Raw genomic sequence first — 24,150 nt, forward strand, 5'->3', positions numbered from 1 at the left:
GGGCTTCCTCTAATTCGGGAATCGTCAGATATTTTTCATCTCTCCATCTTGCGTGTTCTGGGATTTCTTCTCTAATTCCCGGGGCCTGTAGGTGGCTTAGGGTGGATGGCCAGGTTGTGACCCCTACCATTTCCTACCCCTCCCTCTATATTTCACATATCATTCCTAGTATGGGGTGCTCAGGGAAGCGAGGGAGGCTAACCATTTTGATGGCATTCAACCGCCCCATCCAAGATATTGTGAGAGGACGCCATTTCACAAAGTCTGCGTGAAACGCGGAAAGGAGCTGTGGGAAGTTTGCTTCGTATATGTCTTCAATATTTCTAGTCAGATTAATCCCCAAGTAGCAGAGCGTCGGGCCCCCCATCACCAGACCCAGCTGGGAGAGTTCTACGAGTGATTCTGCGGTAGGTTCGTGTAGGGGGAAGAGGATGGGCTTGGACCGGTTGATTTTGAAACCTGATAGCAGGCCATATGTCTCAATAAATTGTACGGCCCGGGGTACAGAGGTCATGGGGTTCTGTATGTGGAGTAAAATGTCATCGGCATATAGGGCCAGTTTGGATCTATGTGATTATTGCAACGGCTGAAAATGTTGGTTTTTTTGTGTGTGTTTTTTTTTAACCCTTTACACCACATATATATACACAGGGGGAGACCCCCCCGCACCACCCTCCATGTTAATATTATATTCTATAACCCCCCACATATATATGTGGTGGTAGGGGGGGTAAAAAAAAAAAGAAGTCAGCATTTTCGGCCGTCACAATTGTCAGGTCGACATTATTGGTACGATTCCAGCCAGTTTGTATTCTCTTCCCTGTACCTGTAAACCCTCAACCTGTCTGTCAGCTCTGAGCATTTAGGCTAGGGGTTCCAAGAATAGAGCGAATAGTATTGCCGAACCTGTGATTTTGAAGACATTTTGACACGCCCCAATCCCACTTCAACTGCTGCTTATTTTTTTAAAAAAGTATTTTATTGGCATTTATATAAATACAACACAACCATCAAACGGTAACACAATAAACAAACTACGTCAAATTAACTAATTAACTACTTAACTACCACAGTCTTCGTAGCTCAATATATTGTTCGTAATTGTGGCGGGGGGAGAGGGGCTGGTGTGTGGCACACCCAAGGTCACGGGGGGCCGGGTTATCAGGTTGACCATTCTTGGGGGTAAGTCACAAGCAAGTCTCTAGTAGGGGTGAAAGCTCAGGGGGGTTTGTGGTCGGAGGCAAATTGGATGTCACGCACCAGGGCCTTCCATGAGTCTAGGGTGTCGTTGGAGTCATCATCGTTTGAGCGGATTCCATCCTGCCAGGCCCTGGTCTCTGCCTCCATCCACTTTTCCAGGTCCTTAAGCCAACGTCCGTGCCTTGGGCCCCTTGGGGATTTCCATGCCATTGCTATGGCCCTTTTTGCGAGGATGCAGGCTAGGTCCATTAGTTTGACCAAGTGTTTGTATTTGCTAAGTCTGGGATGGGCTCCCAGTAGGCATTCCTTTGGGTTCCACTCATATCTCGTGAGTCCCGCTTCGTTGCAGGTACGTTCCACCATGGACCAGAAATTCGCTGTTTTGGTGCAGGTCCAAAACATATGGATCATGTCCGCTTTGTCATTTCCGCACCAGGGGCAGTTCGGCGGTGCCTGTTTGTTGAAGGTAGCAACTCTTAGTGGGGTCATGTATGTCCTGTATAGCACGTTCAATTGAACTTGTTTAAATCTAATGTTCCTCGACACCTCTTTGGGGTATAGTAGTATTTGCTCCCATTCACTGTCAGTTAGCGTGGTCCCTAATTCGGATTCCCATTTTTGTCTCAGGGACACGCTTTTCGGGTTGGGTCTGTCATTTAGTTTGGTGTACAAGCGGGAGACCGGTTTCCAACCGTCTGCTAAATCGTACATCTCCTGGAGGAGGGGATCCGGTGGGGGTTCTTCTGGCCAGACAGGCCACTGTGCCTTTGATGTCCGCTTGAGGCGGTGGTACCACAGAAACTGGGTGTTTGAGATGGCTTCATTGGCTTGTAGCGGTTCGAGTTCTCTAAACGTGCCGTCTTCAAACAGATCTCCCCATGTATAGATTCCGGCTCTCTCCCATTTCCTAGCTGTCGCTAAGTCTGCCTGAGTTTTGCACACATCCGCCAGGATGGGAGTATTGGGATTGTAGGGGTGTTTCAGTTGTTGAAGGAAGCCAATTCTGGCCCATACCTGCCTGCCCAGGGTAACAATCCTGGGGACTCCAGAAGTTTGTTTCGTCGGGTTCCAAAGCATTTCTTTAGGGAACAGCTTGGGAGTCGGATGTCGCAGGAGCCCTACTTCTGCTGACAGGTCATCAGAGAGCCATTTCGTTGTGTGGCTGAGCTGTGCGGCTAGGTAGTACCTTTGCAGATCGGGTAGTTGTATCCCACCTTCTTTGTACGGGAGCGTGAGTGTGGGCAGGGAGATCTTGTGTCTGGACGACCCCCATATGAAGTCCTTGATTAGAGAGTCTAGTTTTTTGAAGAAGGGAGGTCTGATGTAGAAGCATACATTTGTGAAGTGGTATAAGAAACGGGGGAGAACTATCATCTTGACTATTGCCGCTCTACCCATCACTGCCAGTGGTAACTTCGACCAGAAGTTCATAGATTTGCGGAGGGCTCTTACTGCTTTTTCCGTGTTGTGTTAGTGCGTGAGCGCTGGGGTATGACACACCTCGATTCCCAGGTATTTCAACTGTTCTGGTTGCCATTGTATCCCGACATCTGGGAGGTCGGGCTTATCCAGACCCCTGATTCTGGCCAGTGGGAACGCACACGACTTTAGTTTGCTAAATGTTATTCCAGAGTAACGGGCGTAGTTGTCGAGGATGTCCAGCGCGACTTGTGCATTGAGCTGGGGGTTATTCAGGTACAGGAGGACGTCGTCCGCATACATGGATATTATGGCGTGATCACTGCCCAGTCCAATGCCCGCGTCGAAGTGTTGTGTCCTGAAATAGGCAGCCACTGGCTCCAGGCCCAGTATGTATAACATTGGGGATAGCGGGCATCCTTGCCGCGTGCCCCGTTGTATCGGCCAGGCTTCGGACAACGTCTTACCAGTCTTCACTCTCGCTGTCGGCGTGTTATACAATACCTCGACCCACTTTGCAAAGCTCTCGCCAAAGCCGAATTCTTTTAGCGCTTCGATCAGCCACTCCCAGTAGATAGAATCGAAGGCTTTTATGGCATCCAAGGAGAGTACTGCTAGGTCCTCGTCCCGATCATAGGTCTCTGCCATGATGTGTTGGAGCCTCCTCAGGTTCGCGGTGTGTTGCGTCCTGGCACAAAACCATTCTGGTCCTCATGAATCAGGGTTCCAATCACCCTTGCAAGCCTCTTAGCCAGGATTGTGGTCAGGATCTTGCAGTCATAGTTTAGCATGGCGATTGGGCGGTATGATTCACAGTTGTTGGCAGGTTTGTTGGGTTTGAGTATAGGGATGATAATTGTCTCTTTCATGGAGTTGGGTGAGTTTCCGTTTTCGTACGCCTCCATATACACCTTGTGGAGTGTCGGAGCAAGGGTTGCTTCGTACGCTTTGTAAAATTCAGGCGGAAGCCCATCGCTCCCGGGGGTTTTGCAGGTGGTCAGCGATTTAATCGCGTCCGTCACGTCCTCTGTAGTGATTTCCGCGTCCAGTAACTCTCTTTGGGCCTCCGTCAGTCTTGGGAGCTCAATCTCGGCCAGTGTGGCCTTTATGTCGTCCGCTGGTATTTTGGTGTCGTGGGCGTACAATCTGGAGTAGAAGGCCGCAAAAGCTGAGTTAATGTCTCGCTGCGTCCGGTGAGTTATCCCCCTTTCGTCGGTTATTTCAGTTGGGAGGTGTCTTGGGAACTCGCGCTTACATAGCCAGGCCAACATTCTACCAGGCTTATCCGCTTCTTTGTGAGCTCTGGCTATGTAGGTCGTGTAGTCAAATTTGGACAGTCTGTTCCAGGCCAAAAGGCACTCCTCCCGGGTGCCCTTCAGTTCTATTTCGGCGTCCGACATGATGTTGATTTCGGATTCCAGGTGGGTGATCTTGTTCTCCAGTTCCTCCAGTTCCAGTCTCAGGTGCTTACGGATACCACCGGCACCTGGTATAACTTCACCCCTTGTTACTACCTTCATGGCCTCCCATAGTGTGCTCCAGCTTGACACTGAGCCTGTGTTAATGTCTAGGTATTCCTCAAGTTTGGTGCCAAGTTCCTCCCTAAATGCATGGTCTGTGAGTGCTGCGGGTGGCATTCTCCATAGCGGGATAGGCGGTCTGGGTCCTCTAGGGGCCCATTGCATGATCAGCGGTGAGTGATCGGATATGGTTCTGCCTAGGTAGAGTGTATCGTCCACATGTTGAGCCAGCTCACGATCTATGAACAGATAGTCTATTCTCGTGTGGACCTTGTGCGGGGCAGAATAATAGGAGTAGCACCTCTCGGTGCGGTGTTGTTCCCTCCAGATGTCCACTAGGTCGAGCTGTTCTATTGCAGTGTTTAGCGCGTTGGATGCAAGGCTATTTGAGAGACGGGGGGGGGTCTGATCTGTCCACAGCACCGTTCCTGATGGAGTTGAAGTCGCCACCCCATATGAAAGCACTCTCTCTCCGAGGAATCATTTTGGCACTGAGCGTTGCGAGGTGTGAGGGTATTCCGTGTTGCGGAAAGTATGAGTTCACCAGGCAGATTGGCATGGACTCAATGGTACCCCATAATATTAGGTATCTGCCCTCTTTATCGGCTTCATAGCCCAGTAGGTGGAAGGGCACAGTCGGGCTCACCCACGTAAACACTCCTCTGGCGTATTTGGAGTATGGCGCCCCTTTCCCTATACCTCCCCATCTATCGGATAATTTGGCCGTGGTTTCTTCCGTGAGGTGGGTTTCTTGAAGCATCGCAATTGACACCTTTTTCCTACGCAGTTAGGAATGGATCCGGTTCCTTCTCAGGTACGTGCCCATGCCCCTCACATTCCACGTCATCACCTTAAGTTGGAGTGCCATTGGGCTTGTGTCTTGGTTTCATCTTCCCTGTCGCCCCTGTCTTCACGGGGCGGCCCTTCTCCAGGTGGTGCGGCTTTCCCTCTGGGTTCTGGTGTTTTCTCTTCCGCCGCCCCCAAGGGCCTCCGGTCCCATGTTTCCGCTCCGCTGATATTCTGAGGACTGTGGTGTGAACAAAAACAATTAACAAAACTGTAACTGGTGCGCCCAGCAACAACAAGGTCTTGCTGGTGCTCAGGCGCTCTCGTGCCGTCAGGACCCATCCGGGTGTCGGGCACGAGGGAGGTCGGTCAGGCAACTGGCCTGTCCTGTACTGTTTGTGCGGGTGGGGCCCTGTGCCTGGCGTGGGCCGAGCGAGGGCCGCATCATCATTGCTAACTGTTGGGTGATTTTACTTTCTCTTAGGTCATTTGCCTTACGTCCGAGTTGGGTTTATGAGTCACGGCATCTTCGATGTCTCAGGCGCAGGGGGTTCTTCAATTTTCAGTGGGTTGAGGGTCTTTATCTGCAGCTAGATTGTTGTCTTCTAGCCACATGTTTGCGGCTGTCGGGGATTCCAAGAAGATCGCCCTGCCCTTATGGATCACTTTCAGTCTGGAGGGGTATAGCAACATATACTTCAGGTTCAGTTGCCTGAGTCGGGCTTTAATCGGCACAAATGAGTTCCTCTCCCGTTGGACTTTCGGGGTGTAATCCGGGTAGATCGTGATCTTCGAGCTCCCGCGTTCAATGGGGCCCTCCTCTCTGGAGTGCCGGAGGATGATCTCTCTATCTTGGAAGTTGAGAACTTTGGCAATTATAGGGCGAGGGTGTGAGCCCGGCTGGGGTCTCTTCTGTAGTGATCTGTGCGCCCTTTCAATCGAAAATCCTTGCGTCAGCTTTCCAGCGCCCACCTCCTGTTGTATCAGGGATTCTATATAGGCCGTCGGGTTCGGGCCCTCACTTCCCTCCGGTACCCACAGTATTCTGATGTTGGCGCGTCTGGCTCGGCCCTCGGCCTCCTCAGCCCTGGCCTCGAGTGTGAGCACCTTCTGTTCTAAGTCCAGCACCTTAGCTTTCTGCTCCACCGTATCTCCCGACGTCTCTTTTATGGTTGATTCGGCGGAGGTTTCTCTTTCTGTCAGGTTGCGGGCATCCTGGCGCATGAGTTGTAGCTCGGATTTGAACTCCCCGATTCTGGAATCTATAAATGCGCGCAGTGATGCAATTGCCTCCAGCACTTGAGCTTGATTTTCGGGAGAGTCTGCCGGTTTTGCTCGGGGAGGTTCGGGAGTGGAAGTGCATGGCTGTGGAGGAGTTTTTACTTTAGCGGACACATACGTGTCCATGGTGCTTGCCTTCGTCTTGTTCCTGGCCGCCATGATGAGAGGCGCCACTCGGTCGTGTGGAGGTGAATGACGGTGGGCGAGATTGGGGAGCTTATGGTTCTGGAAGAAGGGTGGTCCGGTATACGCAGAGTCAGTGATCAAGTTCCCGGAGGAATATACAGTGGCACATGTTCAATTGGTTTATGCCCTCGCCCAGCGCTCTCCTCACCTCCACCTTCTTCTGCTGTCGATGGCAGGGCTCCCCGGGGGGTCAGCGCAGCCTCTCTCGGTGCTGTAGTCCAGGGCACGGGCCCGGTCTCCCCGGTCGGGAGCTCCCGGTTGGCTCCCCGCAGCAGAGGTTCGGACCCGGGTGGAGGTAGAGGCTCTTCTCCCCCGATTCAAGTCGCAGCAGCAGTTTTTAAGTCGGTTTTGCTGCAAAGGCGGCTAGCGTTCTCCTGCGACATCAGCTTCAAAGATGGCCGCCATCTTGGGTCCCGCTGGGGGGGGACCTTTATCGAGAAGAATCCGTGGGTTTGGAGGTCCGAGTCCAGGGGAAGATCACAGTAACGTGTCTGGGGTCGGTTCCCCTTCCCTCGGAACCGTTTCTTTCCGTCTCAGGTGCAATTTTAGGCAGGCAAAAGGATCAGGATACGGCACCTCGACCGGAGCACGGCGACTCAGCTTCCACTCGCCATGAGCTCCAGGCCACGCCCCCTTCAACTGCTGCTTATACCACTCCGCTTCTGGCATGGAAGGCTGTCCTGCCTTGCTCCAGGCTACGGGGGATGGCTGTTCCGGCACGCAACCTGCACCCTTGATCTGCATCTGCGGCCTCTGGAAAGGATCCACATGAGCGCAGAATGGCGGCCCTGGTCGAACGAGCTGCACCGCATAGCTCCGGCTCAGTAAGCAGCAGCCTGGTTGCCGCAGCTGCGATCATATGCCCCAACGTGATTGGATAACATAGTAGCAGAGGTGCCTTGCTGCCGAGCCGGGTGGCCTCTGGTTACATCGGCTGGGGAGGCACGACTTAGCCCCTAGAGCCTGCTTGGTGAACCAGCAGGTGCCTCGGCGCATGATCGCCATCACCGCCTCTTGGTGCAGCACAGGTACGCTGTTCTCTGCTCATGCAGCACACAAAGCATTCCAACTTCACCACTGATTCTGGGCTCTCATTATGCTCATTGGGCTTTCAATGTGCAGTTCATGAAAATACCAATTTAGACTTTTCTACAGACCTACATCGTGATGGAGGCCCACCTCCTGAAGTGACCATATCATGTTTGACAGTTCCAGGCTCTGCTATTAGTTTCAATATCTGCAAACCATTGTTGGTCTCCTCCTTTCGCATTCACAGATGTGGGTCACGTGTATCCTCGGGATGGTACTCGTGACCCCATTACCTGCACATTGGCGAATGACCCTAACAGGAGCCTAACAGTCTGTGACACAACCAGTTTTCTGTGCTGTTTCGCCTCCAGTCACTTGCTGTCATGGTGTAGCTCAGGGAATGTCCTGGTACTGCTCTCCTCTACCCTACTAAAGCTGGCTCCCTGCAGAGAAGCCTGTTGCTCAAGCTCACCTTCTTGCCAGGCACTTCCCATCTGACCCACCTTCTACGTACTGGTACCTTACACCGGCCTCCACTGGTTGCCCACTGGCTGTATAGGATATTCTTGATAGTACATCAGAAGCAGATGTAGACCACGCCTGCGAGAGACAATCCCGATCTAAAGCACGAAGGGCATCGAGAAGGACAGCAGAGATGAATGTTCTGTCACAGCTGAAGGGAATCGTCGCAGGGATGAAAAACATTGGGCAGCGCACCAAGGAAACCAAAGGAACAGTGCAGCACATCATGAAGATGCCGAAGGATATCAACAGCCGCCTGAACACGCAGGAAGAGTGCACTATGGAAAATGAACAGCGCATCAGCGCCCTGGAGGATAACCATGAGCCCCTCACAGTAGAGGTTGATTCCATGATTAAAGAAGTACAACGCCTGGGAGCCAGGGTCAAAGATCAGGAAAATCAATCCAGGCTTAACAATCTTCACCTGGTAGGGATCCCTGAAAATGCTGAGGGATCGGACATGGAAGGCTTCTCATATCTCTTTCAGGAACAACTGAAGCTCACTGACTCTCGGAGCTACACTATTGAACGAGCACATAGAGCTCCAATCCCTGAATCAGCTGCCACTAAATGTCAACAAAAGTTAGCTATACTCTAGGCATATTGTGTAGTGGGCGCAAGTCAGCATAATGGCACCACCATACAGATCTTCAAAGACTTCTCAGCCGAAGTCTCCAAGCGCAGGAGAAATTTCAGTCCCATCTTTGAGGCACTCAGCGGTGACTACCAAGACATGCCCTATCGAACAGAGGCCCTTGGGGATGACCGGGGTGGGCACCCGCAGCAGGACTTGCACGGCCGCACCAGAGGAATCGGATCAAACAGAGGACCCGGGGCCCTGGCGGCGATCGGGATAAGTGTCCGAGAAGATGATCACATCAGCGGTGTTGCACGCTCTCTGAACCATCCTGCCAGCGAAAACATTCACCACACCTGCAAACTTGGGGACACAGGCCCCTACGTACTCATACGTGCACCGCATATGTGCTTCTCGAAACACTAATATACCATGGATATACCTAACTGTGATACAATATACCTGTGTGTTTGCCGGTGCAACTGATATCCTTTCCACAATTCTCCCAATGCCTTGGTATGCTTGTTGGCACGCGCTCAGACCCTTGGTGCCTTACTCCTTAGGCAGGCACCTCATCAGGTTGAGCGTGCTAGCATGCCTATTGACAGATTTTGTGCGTGTTCTGCATGGTACTTTATTGGTGCAGAGTCATATTCTCTATTCCCCCCGAGCCCTTGCCTCTTCTGCCAGCTCGTTATGTCTTATAGGCTTGACCCCTGGTGCGCAGACATCATATGCATTCGAATGGTGCAGCAAGGCCAATTGTTATTATTCACGCGATAGCTCATTAGATGCAATGCATCTTCCCCTCCCACCCCCCAATGTGTTATGTTTTGTGTTGCTCAATTGTTCTGTACAGGTTTACGGCCTCCCCATGTTGGGGTGACTCTCGATGCAGCATCCAAGAGACAGGGCTTGCTTAGTCCCCTCTCTGCGTCCCACATGGACTCCATCACCTCTGTATTGGGCCACTACTACAGGTCCCCAATGTTCCTACTGTTCCTGGTTTGTTACTGTTGTGTTGAGGTAATTGTTTCAGTGAAACTCTAGTCTTTCTCAATATGCTTGGGGGATATCTGTGCATAACCTGCGATCAACATTGGTCCAGACAGTGTGAAAGTGGAGTCTTGCACTCCTCTGTCTTCTCCCGCTATATTCAGGATCTCTTCTAACCCCCACCAGGACAACACTCTCTTGGATCACTCTCAACGTTCAGGGGCTGGGTCATCCCATTGAGAGGCGCAGGTTGCTTAATTATGTCAGAGATCTGCAGAGGGATGTCATCCTCCTGCAGGAGGACACACCTAGATGCGACCGAATTTGCCAAATTGGCTTAAGGGTGGGTTTGGGTGGCGGTTCACTCACCGTATCACTAGGAACGTTGGATATCCATTTTAACCATAGGCATGTACCTCTTGTGGTTCTAAACACCCTTACTGACAAAGATGGCTGCTATGTCCTATTACATGGGAGCATCAACCATCAACAGATTACAATCGTTTACATCTATGCTCCCAAGACCGACTCTCCAGGCTTCTTCACGCATACATTTGCAACTTGAGCTCCATTCCTGGGGCGGCTGACGTTGGTTGGTGGGGACCTCAACGTTACCCTTGATCCCGGACTAGATAGACAAGGGAGGGACCACACGATACCACACATCCCGAAGAAATGTTAGGCCCTACGCACTTTGATGTCCGAGCTCCGTCTGACTGACGTCTGGCATCATACACACTGGGATACCAGGGACTTTGCATTCTACTTTAACCTTCACCCTAGTAGACTTGACTACTAGCTCATAGCGTCTGGCAACTTGCATATGATCGATGAGTGCGATATCCTCCCGACACTCTTCTCGGATGACGTACCCGTCGTCTTGAAAATGTCCCTCCCAGTCGAGGCCCTGCATGCCCCTTCTTTGTGGCTGAACTTGATGGTTCTCAAACACGCCGACATCATAGAACATATTAGGCAGGATGCCACTCCCTTCTGGCAGGACAACCTCACCAGAGACTCCGGGGCACCAGGTGCTGGGACGCTTACAAAGCGTTTCTACGTGGTCAGTGCATCTCCCGCTGGGCCTACAAGCGTAAATCATCGACCGCCGGTGAGGGGCAATTAACTGCAAATGTACACTCTGCCGAAAAAAATACAAACGGACTCATGACTCTAGTTTGCATGCTCAGATATTGAAACTTCGCTCAGAAATATCACATATTACTACAGAGCGTGCACAGAAGTCATTTAGCAGATGAGTCTACAGCGAGGGAGATAGGCCAACTCAAATGATGGTGCTCGTGCTGAAGGGCAGGCAAAGTAACCAATTGATAGACAGGGATAATGGGGGCTCCACACTGTCTGGTGACGACCCTATCGACCGTCGCTTCGCAGGCTTTTATAAAGTGCTCTACGTGGCTCCCCCAGACAGACATGCTTTCCTATGGGATATGCGACTGCCTTCACTCTGGCTGGCCGACTTAGTGGCCTAAATGCGCCCATCACGGAGGACAAAATAATCAAAGCCATCAACAGTCTGGTGGCTGGCAAAGCAGCTGGCCCTGATGGCCTACCACTGAACCTATATAAGCTGTTGGGCACCAATTGGCTCTGACACTCCAGTATGTATTTGCTGAGGCCATGGAAGAAGGACATCTTCCAGATTCCATCTAATGACCAACATTGTGAGCTCCACAAAAAGGCACGCGATCCACTAGTTTGTGGCTCGTATCGGCCGATATCTTTAATAAATTTGGATGCGAAGATCTTCGCCAAGTGTCTGGCTAGACGCATTGATAAGCTCTTGCCCCGGCTTGTGCACCAGACTAGGTTTTTCTGACACTCTTCCGATAACGTGAGACGGCTCCTCCACATAGTATCAGGCATGTCCGCAACCGATGATGTGATCCTTTCGCTTGACGCCGAAAAGGCGTCTGACAAGGTGCGATGGGATTACATGTTATATGTGTTAATGAAATTTGGTTTCGTAGGGCCAATTCTCCACAATGCTTTTAAAAATTCAAATACACTAGAAAATCTCAAACAGAAATTTATGAAACTGGAAAAATTATCAAAAAAAGAATTCTGGGAAAAAACGACCATTATGCAGAACAAAAGGAAATCCTCAGAGGACTTAGAATCCTAATATTTCCTGACTTTGATGACCTTAAAGACGCAGACCTTGCTGATGAGTGGGAGAAAAACGTAATCCAAGGATCCACCACAATGATCCACCTCCTGATAGAACACGTGAAAAGGAAACATGAAAGACTGGTTATACTAATTGATGAGGTTAAAAAAGAAATGGAAGAATATGATGCTCCGACAACCACCAAGGAAAAGAACTACAGAACAATGTATAAAATTCGAAAAATCCACCAGGACGAAGTCAAAATGAAGAAATTACACACATTTTTTAGAGATGACAAAGATTATCGAGAAGATTGTCTTTACCTATCAGGCAAAATATGGCCTAGACAAACCCAAATCCAGAGACAGTACACCTAATAGCTCTCCAGGGAGCTCAGAGGTTGACAGCGACCCGGACTAAAGATCGGACCAACGCAAACATGCAATTTATGACCGACCAACCAACTAAGTTGTCTTTTTTAGAGCAACTCAAAAGACACAAAAGAGCAAACCGCACCAAACCTCAGCCAAGAAAAACTGTACGTTTTGGAGTACCACTAACAAATACTGGAACCCCATCAGAAGAGAGAGGCGGAAGAGCTAACAAACAATGTCAACGACCTAGAAAAGGGCTGAACCATGAGCCCACACTATAACTGATGAATAAAATCAACACCTACCATCAAATGCAAAAAGCGTGAAAAAACATTTTTTTTAAAAAACAACTAACTGCAAGGTGACCAGGATAAACCCCTCTATTGTACCAAAAAGAGGTGTGGGCCACACCTCAAAACGCACACTGTGACCTCGCACCCAAAAATGACGTATCACAACAATTGACAGAGCTTAGCAAGGACGGTTCAAATCCTAGGGCCCCTTTTTCTTTTTTTAACTCATTGTACTAGACTGGAAATCTGAGAAACCACCGAGCAGTGGTTCTCCCTCCTGTCGAGCCTGGGCTCATTCGAGTGAAGCAGTCTTATGCGCACGGCAGACACCCCACAAGCCTGAAAATGTTGAGAACTATCCGACCCGCTCATATGATATTGTTTAGACGGAATGTTCTAGCCTGTGGGTCGGTGCACAGTTACAACTGATTGAGCTATGGATACTCTGGGATATGTGCGACATGTTTCACCTCTGATATGCCTAGTTCAATGAACTGCTCACGCTCACTGTCTTGTTTGGTCTAAATACTATGCCTTTTTTGCTTCTTTTGCTTATGATTTGCATGGATTTGGGTTTCATTGGGGAGCTAGGGGTAAGGGTTGGACCGGGGCTACCCCATCTCTGCAACTGATAATGGCCACTGTTATGTAATACAGGGGTTGGCTCTTGACCGCTTTGCTCTGTTGTTGATGTAATTTGTTTCATTGCCTCGATAAAAAAGAGTGTACCGTCTACAATCCCAGACACGCGTTTCAGCCTTGTTGGGCCTCATCAGCGAGATGAAGCTGAGCCTCTCTAAGGCACAGTGAACAAAGGATCCACATCTTGATTACCCGTGGTGATTTATGGTAAACCCAAGTTTTACTAAATGTACAGTACAGTGGGAGCCCCTCTACTAAGAACGAGCATGGTTCAAATAACATGTTTTTTTTTTTTAGATGTATCCCACTCGGAGAGGGGGAGGGGTGAGGGAGTCTTCAATAGTAATTGTACATTTTGTAATACAGGGTTTACCCTACGTCACTAAGGGTAACCCAGACGTCAAGATCCTAGTTCTGACCAGTACCACTTTCTTTGGCGCCCTTTCATCAGATAAGTGTTCCCTTTAGTTTAGTTGCACATTTATTGCATTTTTCTTGTGCATTTCAGGTATATGGTAACTGCCTGTGGTATGATTCAAAGTATGTTCAAGCAGATTTTATCAGCCTATTGCTGGTCCTGCGTGGGCTGTCCATTCTGCTTTTGCTTTTACTCTAAAAAGATTAGTTTTGTAATCCCAACTTCTAGGCTCCCCTTAAATTAAGCAAATTAAAAGATGCATTTTTACCTTAACTTTCCTCTTCAGATTAAGCAGTACTAATAGGAGTGCTCCTTCGTACGCCACTACTCTGTTGGTAACACTGACCCGAACATAGCCATAGAATGTTCTGCATAGAAGCAGGGGGGGATGCTGTATGTCTGTTACTTTCTATTTATTTGTGTTTCTTATTTTGTTTGTTGACAGTATTTTCCTGTTTTTATGGCGCAACTGTTTTCTATTTCAATGCATACATCAATACATTGATTCCACGAAAGTTTCACTTCTGTTTTCTTTGCCAGTCTCTGTGCTTGAAAGGTTATTCCAAAATTGTATTTGTAAATGCAGTAATGAGTAATTAAAGCATTTTTGTTTTCACAGAGTTTCTGCTATGGTGCAGGTAAAACAATTACCCAGCTTCATAATATAAGACGCCTACCAGGTCCTGAAAGAGAACCGCTCCAGTTAGATGACAGAAGAAGAGAGCTGGATGAGAGAAGAAGAATAGGATACATAGAAAATCTGCAAGTAGATGGCGGTCGTGGCGATGCAGACCGTTACAACAGACCCTATGGCCACCGATATGAGCAGGATGACAAAGCAGTCTTGCGTGCAAAATTCCGTCATCAGCAATGCGGACCGATGAACGACGGGTCTGCGAAACAATTAGCTGTTGCCATAGCAGCTGAAAATCTCTCCATGGATGGAACGATTCACAATTTAAACAGTCAGGTAAGTAGAAAAAATAACAAGGGAGACATTGCTCTATTTGATCATGTTAAAAGTCACACTATTTAGTGGTATGATAGAAACCTGTCCTGTGATTTGACAGTATTGCTCATGCACTGCTGTGCAGCTACCGAGATTTATATTCCCTGTTTACTGGATGACAGCATTGAGTGGACTCTTAGGTAAGGAGCTATGACTTTGGCGTAGAGTACCATAATTCCCCCGCAGCTTGTTGGGGGTAATATTTCTCAGTGAGAGAGCGAAATTAGATATTCAGAGGAAATTTCCTGCTTCTCTTTATGGCACTGGTGGAGTGCTGAATGGCCTGCTGACGCATGGCATCATGTAAGGCCATGGAGAATTACTATGCTTTTTGAGCTTCTTTGGATACATAATTTCAGAACAATTAGTAGTTGAGGTGGACACATGATCAAAAATGTGAGTGGATAAACAGTCTTGAGTAAATTTGAAAAGATATACTCACCCATTATGACACACAAACATCAGATAGCTTTTATAACATCACAGCACTGCATGGTGAGATAGACTGGCATATCAACAAAAACGGGTAAGGCTGCATTGTTACATTAATTTCTGTCGCAAGGTCATTTCTAAGCTGAAACATACCTCCCCGGGATGTGTGGCGAATGACCAAACTGAAGCTTTTTTGAATGCTCAGGATTTGTGGGGAATCCTTTATTTCATGCCACCTTGTGTATTTGTTCAAATATGTACACATGCTCTGTGGGGATTATCCTAGCAGACCATTTCAGAAACCAAGAAAGACACCTGTGCTTCAGAAAAGCTCTGAAAACAGGCCTGGCCTGAAAGTCTATCCATATATATTTGTGGGACCTCTTTGTCATGGGATGTCCTTAACCGGTCACACCATTTCCCTATGTAACACTCCAGGGGTAGATCAAGAAGTCACTTACACAAAGGCCCTGCACCTTCTCTTGTAATGATGGGCAGAGCTTGAAACCCACTCTACCAGCCCTACCTGCCACTAGACGTTTGGGAATGCAACAGTATGGATTGCTTCACAGGATGTGCTCCCCACCACCTCTTTTCCTTGTTCATCTTCCCTCCTAGTTCTGCTATGCCCCATTAATTTCCCTTTCTAGCGCAATTATTTGGCCCAATAGTGGACAGAGGGTAGCCCTTGTAAGGGTGCATCATTTTCCTTCTCCTGTGCTGTTTGGTTTTACATTCTGCCTTAATTGACACCCGAGTTTATTTGTGCCCTCAGAGTCAGTGATGCACCCCATTCTCATGGGTGCAATGGCTTCTAAGGTGACAGTATGCATTGATTGCCTCTCTTGCACACCCTCATGAGACATGGATAGTAGTGCCTAAGATCAGTGGAAATTTGGAGCATGCTTCACCTTCAAATCACAGATTAGATCATTTGCTTAGCCTGTTGGAGTACATCAGAGTCTTTGTCCATGTTGGTTTGTGCCTTGACAAGTCAGTAGGGCCCTCGTAGCCAGGCAAATCAAGCAGCAAATCGTCTTGATATCTTGTGGGTACAGGCCGATCTGGCAATTACTCATCAATTAGTGTTGTTGGTGATAAAACATTTTTAATCAAGATGAGGGATTTCTATTAGAGAGATGTCTCCACTGATGAATTCTGTTTAATAAGTGTAAATAAGCCAACACATCCTAATATTTACACAGGTGATTGGAATGATGTAATGTGTACATTTATTATTGTGTGTGTGTGTGTGTGTATATATATATATGTGTATATATATATATATATATATATCAACACAGTGTGACAAATCTGGGAAATTTGTCCCTTTTCCCCAAGCAGGAGCCAACCCCTTTGGAGCTAGGGAGCTGAGCCCGCTACACAATACCCTCCCTAGGGAAAAGGGCAAGTGGGAATCCATTGGGGGGTCCCCTCTTGGAACAAGGAATGCCCAGGTAAGGATTTCATTCCACCTCCCCTCACTGTAAAGTCTCAAGTGTTTTTTGGTTCTATAGGGACTGAACAGGGTAATCGTGTGCAGGAGCACTTTAGAGTGGATGGCTTGGTTCCTTACCTGGATTTGCGTCTGCTTCTTTTTGAAAACCAGAACCTATGGAAACTTCCCCTCCACTACACGGAGGGACCTAAATACACCTAAATGTCATCAGAGAGAGAGGAAATCGGCCGTAAAGCGAGGAATGCTGGCTTGCGCATCCACACTTATAGGGAGCCCCTGCCTCAGGGGAAGAGCAGAACCAGAGAGCCACACAGTTGCTTAGTGGGTGGAGACCCAAGACTGCCTCTTCGACGAAGGTGAGAATCTTGACAAAAGAGACGTACCAGTCTCTTGCTCCTCCCATGCCGAACTCTTGGAAACAAAGTAGACCGGAGCCAGGTTCAGAACACAGATCTGCACTGGCCAGAAAGACTGCCTCCATTACTGAACACCTCTGCTGGAGAACAGGTACACAGTATAACAGGAGGAGAGAGTGGAGGGCAGTGATGCCAGAACGAAGCCCACAAGAAGAGCAAATAATGGACAAACTAAGCAGGGTTAGAGTGGACCAAAGCCCACAAAGGGGTGAAAGAAACCACAGCTGGGCTGAGCATGCCCATAATCCATGCCAGGCTGATAATGAGAAGACCCCAGAAAGGGGGAGTGGGGACAAGAATCTGATGACTGCTAAGCAGACCCCTAACTCATGCCGGACAGATAATCCAAAAATCCCAGAAGGGGTGGGGAGAAACCACAACACTGTGAAGCTGGCCTGTAGTCCACACTGGGCTGACAATCTGAAGACCCCAGAAGGGGGTGAGAAGCGAGAGAACTTTCATAGGGCTGAACTAGCCCCATTAGGCCACGCCAGACTGACAATCGAAAGATCTCAGAAGGGGGTGAGAGAATTCACAACCAAAACAGGACTGAGGAGGCAATGGCCCACGCTGGGATGATAATCCGAAGACCCCAGAAGGGGGTGCGAGAAACCACAACTAAAGTTGGGCTAAGCAGGCCCATAGCATACCGAGTCTGGACGTGGAACTATCAGATCAGAAATTAGGAGAAGGTTTGTCTTGTGAAATTAGACCTATCCAGATCAGTTGAAAATACATCCCTGGAGATGGGATACATTAGAGGCTATTCGGACTGGCTGATAAGGCTGCTGTTTTGCCAAAAAGGAGCTAAGAGACATTTTTGTTTGTTTGTTGGAACTATCAGGCCAAGAGCGGGAAAAGACTTTGAGAACTCTTTGGTGGGGGTCAAAAAAACCAGCCACCACTGATGTATCCCAGGGGCAGAGTATAACCATAATTCAAGTTAAAGTGAACATTGCCTTTCTTTCTTTTCATAATGTTAGGGCAGATGTTGTGATAGCATAGGTTTTTGACAGAGTACTGAGTTCATTTTTAAGACATCCTGACAAGCACCCGTTTGTTTGTAGAGAAAGGGTTTAGACACGTTTTCTTTATTCTTTGAATAAAATATGTGGTTCAAACATGTCCTCTGGTGTGTCTCCTATGTCTGACTTACCACAAGTGGTGGCCGAAGTAGGATTTGATGATCCCCATCCATGGTTGGGACCCATGTTAGTGAGATTTCGAAATCCACTACCTAAACTTCCCAGTCTATTGGTTTTGCCTTCTTCATTATCAAGGAAATGGGGATCCCTAGCAAGGAGGTTGATTCCCACCGCTGTTAGCCTCTTCCCTTCGGTCCCCAAGGCAGCTATATTTGCTTGGCAGCTAAATCTGGCCTAGTTTGGTGACAATTTCTTGATGTCTGTGTTGTAGACACAGACTATCGAGAGGAGATTCAGGTGGTGCTACATAACTCAGGGATCCAGCCTTACATAAGTAAAGAAGGGGAGCCCGTTGCCCAGGGGATCTTGGGAACAAGCTATGAGTCGAGACCCACAGGAATTTGACAATCTTTCCCAGACATCTTGGGGGGTTTCTAGGCTTTGGGGAAGCTGATAGAAACCTGACCCCACCGTCCAGACTGAAGGGGATAACACATCTGCACCCGACTTGGCATTCCACATGGTCAGACCATTGACCTCAAACCCTATCGCATCCCTGAGATGTGTAGGAAGGTGATCGAGGATGACATCACCAGCATGCGCTAAAGGTGGGAGTTATAGAACCCTTGCAGAGTCCCTAGTTCTCCCCAATCGTGCTTGTCTCCAAACCAGACTGTTCTTGGCGGTTTTGCATTGATTTTCAAAGACTAAATTTCATCTCGGCCTTCGATAACTATCCAATGGCAAGAATAGATGAACTAATGGAGAGGTTGGAAAACACCAAATATATCACCATCCTAGATCTCACAAAGGATGATTGGCACATCCCCCTGATCCCATTGGATAAAGAAGACTGCATTTTCTACATTTCTAGGGCTGTTTCCATTCACCGCCCTCCCCTTTAGCCTTCATGGCACAACAGCTACATCTAAAAGACTGATGGATAAGGTACAGAGCCTTTCTCAATGATATTGTGGTTCATAGCAGTAGTTGTAAGGAACATCCATACCACCTCTATGAGATCACCAGGCCCTTGAGAAGGGTAGGACTTCGGGCTAATTCAAAGAAATACCATCAAATCCAAAATGCTGTCAAATGCCTGGGCTATTTTGTAGGCAATAGCCTCATACAGCCCCAGATCGAGAAAATAAAGGCTGTGTCATTAACACGTCCCACTAAGACTAAACATGAACTCCAAGCCTTTTTCGGACTATTGGGCCATTACTTGGGTTCATAACAAACTTGTCATCAATCACAGCCGATCTTACAGATGAGCTAAAAAATCCCCTCTATATAAGCTCATCTGGACTCGGCACAACCAAGAGAGTTTCAGTGGATTAAAACAAATACTTTGTGATTAACCTATATTGAAGATGCCAGATTTCAATCAAGAGCTCATCTTCCAGACAGATGTGTGCAAATTAGGCCTGCGAGCCATACAGTCACAGTTGCATGATGGCCAACAACATCCGGCCCAGTAGTAGGAAACTGTTCACTCGCGAACATGCCTATGCAACTGTGTAGTTGGAGGCCATGGCTATTAAATCGGGTGTTGTTACCAGTCTGTGGTACTTCCTGACAGGGAGAAATGTTGGCCTTATTACTGATCATGCCGCCCTAACATGGATGTATTTGCGAAAGGACTCCGATGCCAGGATAATGAAGTGGTTTCTAGACCTATAGCCGTTTTGCTTCACTGTGGAGGACCGGAAAGAAAAGGAACAAGAAAATGTAGACTTTCCTTGTCGATTCCCCATAGGTTGAATAGAGGAGGACTCCAAACCAACAGAATCTGGCAAATTTGTCCCTTCTCTCCAAGGGGGGGGGGCACCCACTTTGGAACTAGGGAGGTGAGACCTCTACAATACCCTCCCTAAGGGACCGGACAAGCAAGATCCCATTTGGATTTCCCCTTTACCTCCCCAGGACCAGGAATGCCCAAGTAAATATTTCATTCCACCTCCCCTCACTGTAAAGTCTCAAGTGTTTGTTGGCTATATGGGGACTGAACAGGATAATCATGTACAGGGCCCCTTTAAAGTGCATGGCTTGGTTGCCTGACCTGGGTTTGTTTCCGCCTCTTTTTGGAAACAAGAACCAATGAAAACCTCCCCTCCACTTCAGGGATGTGACTTAAATACAAATGGAAGTCAACAGAAAGAGAGGGAGAGAATTAGTCGGAGAGAATCAGTCGGAGAGTGAGGAATGGCCATGAAAGCTAACCCGTAGGTACACATAGCTTTTAGCTCGCTCTATGATTTGCACATCGAAAAACCATTTGTAATTACACTTCTTTCTATTTTCTTCTACCCAAAAATATGTCCACATTTATTTTCAAGGTTCAAATGTTTAGGGTATTTCATCATACTGGCCATTGCTCTCCTCTGTAGTCCTTTGGAAGTGTTTTCTAATAAAGAAGTGATATCTGCATATCCCAGTCATGATACCATAATGGTTCCTGGTTTAGGAGGAAATTCTGCATCTCCCCGGGAGGTTGGGTTGATCAGCTAGCTACACATGGGTGCATGGACGCTGACACATGCCTACTTCCTGTCAGTTTTTTCCGTCACAGCCTCTATCTGGTCCTATCTCACCTTTTTAGCATGGTTGAGTATCATAATCTTTTGTTTTTAACACATTCCTTTATTGTTATTCCAAAAGCAAACTGAAAATGACAACTGAACAAAACAATTACACAGCCTTCGTGGACAGTGACCCGTACCATTATCTCGGTCCCTCTCCCTCTCCACCCCCCCACTTTGAAACTGGCATACATTGTCCCCCCAACTCTTACAATATTCTTCCGCTCCAGCCCCTCCTCTTGTACCTCCTCCGTGCAACAACTGTTACAGTTCTCCAGCTTCCTCTCCCCCATGTTCATTCCCCATACCTCCATTGTCCATTTCCTCCCCATCTGTTTGCATATATGATCATGACAGAGCCCAAATATCCTTTGGCCTACTTCTGGGTGGCAACGCTGTAGCATATTGTGTCTCTTTGGCTTCATACTCTACCATATATCTCAGCCAATTCTCATACGTGGGAGCCCATTCCCCATGCCCTAGCTATCAAGGATAATGCTACCACTCAGGGCATACTTAAGTCTCTTTCTGCGTTGCCCTTCCTTTTCAAAGACCGGTAACAGCCAAGCTAATCACGCTTCAGTGACTCGTTCTCACAACATCCTTCCCATTGTTTGATTAACCTACCTCCACAAACCATTCACAGCCTCACAACATATGGGGGAAGTCCGCAGGGCTGAAATGGCATCTGAAGCATTCCTCAGATCTGGAAGGGTAATTGCAGCTGCACCAGAGTGTAATATATTTGATGGAGGAATTTAAAATGGGTCAGCTTGAACCTACCATTCAGGGAAATCCATCCACTCTCCATTGCCGGTCTGTTATCTCCGCCTGCAATGGCTCATCCCATCTTTACCTCGTCCTGCTGCCCTTTTCAACCTTTAATGTATTCATCATCCTATACACTGTTGAAGCAGGTTTTGTGATCCTGGGAGGTTCCGCTGCATACTGTGCAGTGGGGACACAACGTAGGTTCTCCTGGGTACTTGGGTCACAAAATATGCAGCTCCTCCATAAGTCTATAATTTAGGAGCATAGTGACAGCAATCCACTCTATGCACCCGATAGCTGTTCCCATGCAAGAATCCTCCCGTCTTGAAATAAACCTCAAAGAGTGTGAATACCCAGCCTCTCAAAATGTATCTTAAATATCTTTCCATACGTCCCCTCCAACCCTTGTACCCTGTATATTGAAAAAAGTGGGGTATAGATTCACTCTTCCCCTATCCTCTGTCATCCTATGCCATGTTATGCATGTATTATCGGTTGGCTGTATCTCCTTCCCTGGCCTATGCCTTTTTCCCCACAGAATTGCCTTTAATTCTCCAGCATGGGGTTTGGCATGGATTCACATGCTCATGAATATTCCCGGTCATCAGGCTGGGAATCCTCGGTAAAGAAAAAATCAGTGTCAGTTTCGTTTCTGAACTGTCTTTCTACTAGTAATCAATCACTGGTCTCTGGGTCATACTGCTGTCATGGTGCATGCTCCCAAAACCCCGAAACTGGCGAGCCCATCCCGGACTTTGCCTTCCTTGGGGACTTCCCAGTCCCCAGCTAGGCTCACCTGGACTCAGTCCTGGCGCCGCTGGCGCCAGGCTCATGGTAGGTGCTAAATACATGGGCCATATACTTGGCTCTGAGAGGCTGAGCCATTCAGTACAGGGTGTGGCTTGGGACTACTTTACCTGGAGACAGGATACGGTTAAGGGGGACTATTTTCCTGGGATACTTGAAAGGCTATTTAAACCGAACCCTGCAAACTGAACACGTTTCGCGTTATTCTGCACTCCTGCAGCGTAACGCTCACCGTGTCAGCTCAGCTCTTGCTTCCCTTCTGCCACGCCCGTCCCGAGTCTTCTTTCCATCGGCACCTGAGGAAAGAGAAGAACAGGAGTTAGAAACGCATTGAAGGCCTTACCTGCAGAACATCCTGATCTCTCCTTCTGCTTACCCACGGACCGCTGCATCTATAGAAGAGCAGAACTGAAGGTACCCCCTCGGGTAGCTACTCACCTGAAATCGGCCACTTCTAGAAACTCCATCGACCAGTTCTTCATCATTCCAGCATTGCGCCGCAACTCAACCGGTCGAGCGTCTCTTCCATCATCTTCCTGGAACTGCTCCGCACCTGCCGAACAGAACAGACAAAGCAGGTTAGTCGCACACAGCAAGGAAAGCTAAATACAGCAAACAATTAGCGCGCCCCTCACAGCGCTATACTTACCAGCTGGAATCCTGCTCATCATCGTCAGGAGAGTCATCCATCATCCGAAAGCCGCTTAAAGCCGCACCTGAAAGACAAGAACGAACATTAGATATCTCGGGCAAAGACTCAAGACAGCTATTTCAAGGAGTTATTGGAATAGAGACTTACCTGCTTACGCCGGCCTTTCCACTTCAGCAATCTCCATCGGATCAGTGAAGTAACTAGATCCTGGAAAGACTGTGAAACCGCGCTCCTGCCAGAGTGTGCAGGACGCAGAGCTCGCCCATTAAAAAACCAAGGTGAGCCAGAGGAAGAGAAGGGAAAATCGGAAGGAGGGGAAAACCAAAACCAGCTCCATTCAATTGGCTAAAATCTTGTTTCAACTTGCAGACGCTCAGTTAAGCAGAGCAACACCAGTGCAGACATCATCCTTCGAACACAAGCACGCCCCCGTGGAGACCAGGTGAGCGTGACAACTGCCCCCAGCCAATGACTGCCCTCTACCTAAGCCCCTCCTCTGGCAGCCATCTTCAGATTTTTACCGCACGTTCAAGTGTTGGGAGTCCTTGTGCTGTAGCTCTCAAGCTTTTACTGCGTTTTGCGAATTTCAAAGAGATTTCATCTATTTTTCGGTCAATCGAGCCTCAAGCTCCACCGTTTCTACTTCCGATCAACGGGGACCCGTTTTGGATTTTTCTACGCCCCTCAAGGGCGATTTTTTTCGTAGAGTTTCACTTCTTGGAGGCTTCCGGAAGATCTTTGAGGCCTACCCCACGTGGACATGGTCCAGGAAAAAGGAAACACGACGCCCGGATCCAAGCACTTCAGGAGCTGCCCTGGATGTGGACTGCTGAATGTCTTCAAGGAGGATGAACATTCTCGATGTCTCTACTGCCTTCATGAAGACAAAACGCAGGTGGAGGAGGCCTGTGCGTTTTACAAGAATATGTCAGAGCGGACAATGAGGGATCGTCGTACCCGCCTCACCAACTGGCTGGAGGGGAAGAGCTCAGCAGTGGGTCTGAAAAAGAAGTCCTCCGAGCGGTCTTCTAAGTCCTTTGAGGGCGCTCCGGCGACGGGGGCCCAACAAAAGACTAAGCACCGCAAGTCCGCGGGCACCGGGAGTGCCGAACGGTCAGGCTCCTCAGCTGCTAGGCAGGGTGCAATTTCACCGACGCCATCAACCACGAGCCAACACTCTGGCTCGGGGAAGAGGAAAGCGGAAAACCTGGGTAAGCTTGGGGAGAAGTCCCGGTCGATCCCGACGGCAGCCGAGGGGGAGCGAGGCGGTGACCCTCCCCCCAAGTGAAGGCATCAAGCGCATCCAAAGTCGTGAAGGCCTTGATTCACCCGGCTAAGGCCTCTATCGAGGGAGTTGTGGTGGCCCTGGCAAAGCCTGTGGAGGCTGCCCCAGTGGAGGTGACCTCGGGACCTAGAGTTTCCCTGCCACTGCAGAGGGAATCCTCTTTTCAGCCCATCGATAAGACCCCCGTGAGAACCCTGGGAGCAAAAGGGGGGGCCCGG

At 48.6% G+C, this 24,150-nt stretch overlaps 1 protein-coding gene across 5 annotated transcripts in view; it reads left to right on the top strand.

Moving 5' to 3' along the window:
* Nucleotides 1-24,150, top strand: part of CLCC1 (chloride channel CLIC like 1) — a 1,126,062-nt gene that overhangs the window by 1,011,710 nt on the left and 90,202 nt on the right. For all 5 annotated transcript variants that reach the window (XM_069641849.1, XM_069641853.1, XM_069641850.1 and 2 more), the window contains one exon: nt 13,994-14,344. In XM_069641849.1, the coding sequence (XP_069497950.1) occupies nt 13,994-14,344 (351 nt within the window). The remainder of the gene's footprint in view (nt 1-13,993; nt 14,345-24,150) is intronic.

The sequence above is a fragment of the Ambystoma mexicanum genome, chromosome 1q (genome assembly GCF_040938575.1).
Source record: "Ambystoma mexicanum isolate Mex_15411 chromosome 1q, UKY_AmexF1_1, whole genome shotgun sequence".
Classification (NCBI taxonomy): Eukaryota; Metazoa; Chordata; class Amphibia; order Caudata; family Ambystomatidae; genus Ambystoma; species Ambystoma mexicanum.